At 46.1% G+C, this 6,448-nt stretch overlaps 1 protein-coding gene across 3 annotated transcripts in view; it reads left to right on the top strand.

The window, feature by feature from the left end:
- Positions 1–6: 6 nt before the first annotated feature.
- Positions 7–6,448, top strand: part of MPRIP (myosin phosphatase Rho interacting protein) — a 153,644-nt gene continuing 147,202 nt past the window's right edge. For all 3 annotated transcript variants that reach the window (XM_011952158.1, XM_011952159.1, XM_011952157.1), the window contains exon 1: positions 7–129. In XM_011952158.1, coding sequence (XP_011807548.1) covers positions 7–129 — 123 coding nt within the window. The remainder of the gene's footprint in view (positions 130–6,448) is intronic.

Here is a 6,448-nt window from a genome sequence, read left to right as displayed (position 1 = left end):
CCGACCATGTCGGCAGCCAAGGAGAACCCGTGCAGGAAATTCCAGGCCAACATCTTCAACAAGAGCAAGTGTCAGAACTGCTTCAAGCCCCGCGAGTCGCATCTGCTCAACGACGAGGACCTGACGCAGGTGAGCGACCGGGGCCGGCCGGGACACCTCTATTCTGGGAACCGCGGACCGGGGGCAGGGGCGCCGCCAAGGGCTGCAGGGAAAATAAAAATGGAGCAGGGAAATGCGCGAGTCCTGGGGCATGGGGACGGGGACGGGAAGTGCATTGACAGAGCTGGGACAAAGGGAAAATCCTCGAGTATGCCGAAAAATAACATCCTTTCTCGTTCCCATTGCCCGGCTGTGTGATTCATGCTTTTTGGGTGACTCAAAAGTGCCTGGTTTCGCTTAGTAGGAACAAAGCGCTTGGGGATTGCATGCCGCTTGACGGGACCCTCCTCCGAGTCTGGCTTGGGACTGGACTTGGACTTGTCCAGCGAGAGTGGCCCAGGGGTTGGATTGTTGGGAAGGACTGTGGGCTTCCGTCTAGTGGGACGCAGCCTGCCCCGATTCTGAATCAAAGTCACTGTCAAGGACTGGAGAGAGGTGAAGGGTGTCCAAGTCTGGCGAGGAGGGTCTTGTTCTTGAACTTAGGCTGACCGGCCGTAGTTGAGTGGGGAGCTGGGACCAGTTTCCTGGTCACTGGCCGAAGGGTGAGGAGACTTGTGGGTCCTCGGGAAAGTTGGTTTCTGTCTCCCAGCCTTATCTATCTGTCAAACAGGGCTTTGAACTAGTTGCGGCTCCCAAACGTGCATTAGAGTCACAGACATTAAACACAGAGTTCTGGGGCCCCCGCCCTGGAGTGATTTGGGAGATGGGGAATTCGTATTGATGAAAGGCTCCAAGAGGCTTGGCTGTGGTCACCGTGGCCCTTGGGAGCCCCTGCAGTGATTGCTCTTTGAACTTCTAGTGTTCCAGGATTCCGAGCCTTGTGTACACCTCCTTGGGATGTGCCTGGGTACCCTCCCCACAGTCGTCATCTCCATCCTCTTCAGAGCTTTCTCTCAGCCTCCTGAATGAAGCCAGGGGAAGTCCCTTCACATTCCAGTCCAATGTGACCTAGTTGTAGCCACTGCTGTCGCAGAGGAACCCCTTAGACTGAAAACGAGTGAACTGACCTGGTTGTTTTTAATGCCACTTCAGTGCACCCAGGGTTTGACTTGTTTACCTGGCCGACTGGAGTAGGGTGGTGGGGCATGGGTTATGGCCTGGGGCACGGGGCCTTTCTCTGAGGTCAGGTGTCCAACTGCCAGGAAAAGATTCTTTTCATCTAAACCTCAAAAGCTTAACCAAACACTCAAGGCTGCAAAGTCATAGATGGTTAAGATACCAAGAGCTTTAAGGACGGTCAGCTTGGGATGGGTAGAACTCGTTTACCTCGGAGGGTGTTCTGGAGTATAAAGGAAAACTTGATTCCTTCTTCTCATCTGGATGCTTTTTTGGGGGAAACAGTTTATGCGATGAGGAGTTGTTAGGAGACTTTGCTTCAAGTCTTGGTTGTCACTTCCAGCTGTGTGACCTTGAACAAATAAATCCCTTTACCTCTGTATCTTAATTTCCTTATCTGTAAATTAGCAATCCTGGTCCCCGGCTTACCTCCTTCACTGAGCATTTGTGAAAAGCAAGAAACGATATTTTATGAAACTTTTTTCTTTTACAATTTAACAAACCAAAAAAGCCTGTCACTTTAAGAAGTTTCTGGACAAGGGTTGTTCTGAGAGAGGATTGTTAAGTTTCCTGGTTATTCTAAGCAACTGCCAAAATTGGTAAATTTACACCTCATAGGGGCTGTTTGCGAATTCTTAAGCTTGGATAAACTAGGATGGAATCTGCATGTTCGAGTCCAGTCTGCTAAGATTTTTAAAAATCTGTTGATTATTAATTGGATTCACGGGGAGAGGCACACTTAAAATACTGTGCTCTCACTGTATTCAAAGTTGAATTGTGGGTTTTGAAACAGGCCTGAGACCTTCAGGGCACAACTGGAATGGTAGTTTCTGAAATAATGAGTGGGGTTATTTGTGCTGGGAGAGATTAGCCCAGCCTTCTACCTCCTGGGATCTTTCAGGAAGAAACTGCTCTTGAAAAGAGAGGAGGGAGACTCAGGGCTGTTGCCAACAGCCTTCTCTGCTGCTCTCTGCATCCGGCCCTCCCCCAGCCTCTCACTCTCATCCTTATGGCTCTATTAGAAAACCTCAACCAATCGGTTCCCATCAGTCTCCCCCAAGCCCCTGCTTCCTGCTGCCCCTCCCAGCCTCAAGCTTATTTTAGACCGTCAAAGCTGGAAGATACATCAGCCACCATTGAGGCCACCTCCTCTTTAAGAGGAGAAGATACTGGGCCCAGAGAGGTGGTGGGCAGCCTTGGCCGGCTTTTGCTTTTGAGATGTCATCTTCGCAGGAGCAGACATTTGTCTGAGCCTTTTGGTTTGAGGTTTATGTCCTCAGCTGTAGGTTTTGTTTGTTTTTCCCCTAGAGAGGCACAGAAACCTCTTGCAGGGACTGTATTATGGCATAAGACCTGGAAGGGACTTGGAGATCAGCTAATGTAACCACTTCCTCTTACCGGTGAGAAGATTGAAACCCAGAGAAGGGAAGCTACTTGCCCAGTTCAGGGATGGAGCCAGGATTCTGAAGCCAATGTTAGTTTCCCTACTCCTGTTCAGGGTCTACAGTGGCCACGCCGTGAGCACGTGATGAGGACAATAATGTCAGGGATGGTTATGTTGCAGGAGGTGCCTTGAGAATGCTGGCTTGGAGCAGAGGAGTTCTTTGCCTTTTCCTCCTCATGGGAATTCGGAGTAGTCTGGGATAAGTGATAAGTGACCGTCCTTTATTACTTGTTCCGGGCCCCTGTTCACAAAGTGTCATTTATCCTCCAGTTCTCTTGTGTGTTTCTCAGCGAAATATGGACTCAAATATACAGTTAAACCTTTTTATCCTGAACTGTGTGCTTGTATTTGCTCTGCGACATGTTTTTTGTTTTCTGCTTAACAGCGTGTCAGCGTTCTTTTCATGGTGTTGCATATAAAGATGTCAGAACCATTTTGCATTTTGGGCCTTTAGGAGTGTACTATAATTTAACCTGTTTCCTTATTGATAGATATCAAGGTTGCTTACGGGTTTTGCTGTTACATACAGTGAATGTTTCGGCATACAGCCTTATAAATACTTTTGGATGTGTGTGCGTGCATGCACGAATGCAAGTATTTCTCTGGGGGCAGATACCTATAAATAGAATGGCTTGGTTGACACCAAGCGCATTAATTTTTTTTCAGATACCACGAAGTTGCCTTCCAAAAAAGGCTGTGTCATAACGTTTCCAGGACTGGATATTATCAAATGATTTAATTCTCTAATAATTTTCCTGATTACTGGCGAGGTTGAGCCTTTTTTAATACTATTTACTGAGTATTTTTGTTTCTTTTGTGGATTGCCTGTTCGTATTGCTTGCCCATTTTTCTGTCAGGTTAGTTTTTTCCCCCAGTTGATTTGTAGGGGCTTTCTATAAGTGCTTTAGGTCAGGGGTCTGCAAACTTTTTTGGTAAAAGGCCAAATAGCAAATATAATTTAGTCTCTGTGGAGTATATGGTCTCTGTGACAACTGTGCAGACTTTGCCGTCTCATCACAAAGGCAGCTGTAGACAACACATTAACGAATGAGTTTGTTATGAGTTATGAGTTCGAATGAGTTACTGTATTCCAGTAAAACTTTATTTACCGGCAGGGTGCAGTGGGTCATGCTTGTAATCCCAGCACTTAGGGAGGCTGAGGTGGGCGGATGACCTGAGGTCAGGAGTTCAAGAGCAGCCTGACCAACATGGTGAAACCCTGTCTCTACTAAAAGTACAAAAATTAGCTGGGTGTGGTGGCACATGCCTGTAATCCCAGCTACTCCTTGGGAGGCTGAGGCACGAGAATTGCCTGAACACAGAAGGCAGAGGTTGCAGTGAGCCGAGATCGCGCCAGTGCACTGCAGCCTGGGCAACAAAGTGAGACTCCTTCTCAAAAAAGTAATAATAATAAAAAATTTAAAAAACTATATTTACAAAAACAGGCAGTTGGCATGATGTGTGGCCTGCGAGCCGTGGTTTGCTGACCCTGCACTAGATACTAGTCCGATGCTTGCTGTGTATTGCAGGTATTTTTTCCCAGAATGTCACTTGTCTTTTATATGTGGTCGTTTTTCTTTTTCATAATATGAATGCAGTTGTCTGTTTTTTGTTTTTTTATAGTTTATAGTTTTAATGTCATGTTTAAGGCCTACTTTCCAAGATTCGTAAAATAATTTCTCATATTCTTTTATAGCTATTTTTATGCTTAGCTTTTTAATCTATCAGACTTGTTTTTTAGGAAAATAGTTCTGGCTAAAGGCGGTAGATCTACTGGAGGCTATTAAAGTAAGTAAATTACTGTCAATGCCTTCTCTCCAGATCAGTGCTGATGAGGATGGAAGGAATCAGACTCTAGGGACAGGATGTTGTTGATTGATCAGAGGTGGGTGTTGAGGAACCTGGGGGACCTCTAAAGGTACTTGGAAGTACCTTTAACAGAGATTGAGAAGAACAGATTTGGAGTAAATAGGGGGGATGGGGAGGGGTAAAAAATAATGTGGTAAGTTTGACCCTATGGACATAGAGGGAGGCTGGGCTGGAATTCTTAAGTCTTGGATGTGGAGGTGGTTGCTGAAATCATGGGAGTGAGTGTGAGCACTCAGGAGGCTGCGTAGAGTGAAAGGAGAGGAACCAACCTAGGGAGCCCCCATGTAGTGGGCAGGCAGAAGGGGAACAGGTGCAGAGGCCGGGAGGTGAATCAGAGGGGTGGGTGTTAGTGGGAGAAGCAGGTCTGGAACCTAGGGTGCTCAGCTTCTACATCCATGTGGGCTCCCAGCAGGTGTTGATCTGTGGGTGACGTCTCATTCTCCTGCTGACTGTGTAACTTCAGGCATTGCCTCTGTGGAAGGAGCCTGCAGGCTTCTTTCTAGTTCTTTGTCTAGCCTTGTTTTTTTGTGGGACCTTGACTAGGTCATTTCATTGCTCAGGCCTCTGTTTTCCCACCTGGGAATGAGCTTGTTTTTGATCTCTCCCAGGGTTCTTAGTCTTCCTGGTATGATTCTGCCTTCGCTGTGCCCATACCCCACACTGCCAAGGCTGCGGGGGCCTCGGGTGGGAATTTCAGACATAGAGGGTGTGGGCCAGGACGAGGTCTTAGGGAAGCATTTCATCAGGTTTCCCTTTGTTCCTGTAGACATTCATAGAAGTTCTAAGGCATAGGACTTACTGATTTGACTTAATGTGTATCTCAGAAACAATGGGGAGATTTCGCATCCCCCTTTGTAGAGGATCTGTAACAGGAGTTGGTGTGTTGCTTGGCAGGGAATGTGTCAGAAATCTCAGACACACAGAGTCCCATTTCAAATGGCCAAGCACCATGAGAAATGCTCAGCGTTGTCATCAGTGAAACCCAAATTGAAACCACAGTGAGATATCACTTTATACCTGTCAGGATGGCTAGAATTTAAAAAAACAAACAAAAAAAAGGATATAACATGTTGGCGAGGATGTGAAGAGGTTATAACCTTTGCGCATTGCTGGTGGGAATGAAATGGTGTAGCTGCTGTGGAAACAGTTTGGGGGTTTCTCAAAAAGTTCAGCATAGAACCTACCACATGAGCCAACATTCCCACTCCTAGGTATGTGCCCAGGAGAATTGAGGACAGGTGTATTCAAACAAATAACTTGCATGCAAATGTTCATAACAGCACTACTCACAATAGCCAAAAGGTGGCAATAATCCAAGAGTCCATCCACTAATGAGTAGATAAGCAAATCATAGTGTATCCATACCATGGAATATCATTCAGTTCTAAGAAGGAGCGAAGTACTGAGACGTGCTACAACATGGACAAACCTAGAAAACATTGTGCTAAGAAGCAGACATGAAAGGTCATGTGTCACATACTGTATGATTCCATCTGTGTAAAATGTCCAAAACAGGTAAATCTGTAGAAACAGAAAGCAGATTGTTTGTTGCCAGAGCCTGAGGGTTGGGTGGGCGATGTGGAATGACTTCTAATGAGATTGGGGTTCTATTTTGGGGGCGATGAAATGTTTTGGAATTAGATAAAAGTACTGGTTGCACAACATTGTGAAATGTACTAATTGCCACTGAATTGTTCACTTTCAAGTGCTCCTTGACTTATGATGGGACTTATGGTGGGGGTACATCCAGGTAAACCCATCAGACCTATCACAAAGTCAAAATTGTAAGTCAGGGACTGTCTGTACAAGAATCGCTCTCACTCACACACACCTGCCTTCTGCTCCTTGTGTCACCTGGAGTGAATATCTGATTGTTTCTAGAGTCTAGACCAGGGCTTGGCAATTTTTTTTTTTTTTTTT

The sequence above is a fragment of the Colobus angolensis genome, unplaced genomic scaffold, assembly GCF_000951035.1.
Source record: "Colobus angolensis palliatus isolate OR3802 unplaced genomic scaffold, Cang.pa_1.0 Scaffold335, whole genome shotgun sequence".
Classification (NCBI taxonomy): domain Eukaryota; kingdom Metazoa; phylum Chordata; class Mammalia; order Primates; family Cercopithecidae; genus Colobus; species Colobus angolensis.
Note: the sequence above shows the minus strand (reverse complement) of the source record. Positions and strands in the feature narration are given on the sequence as shown.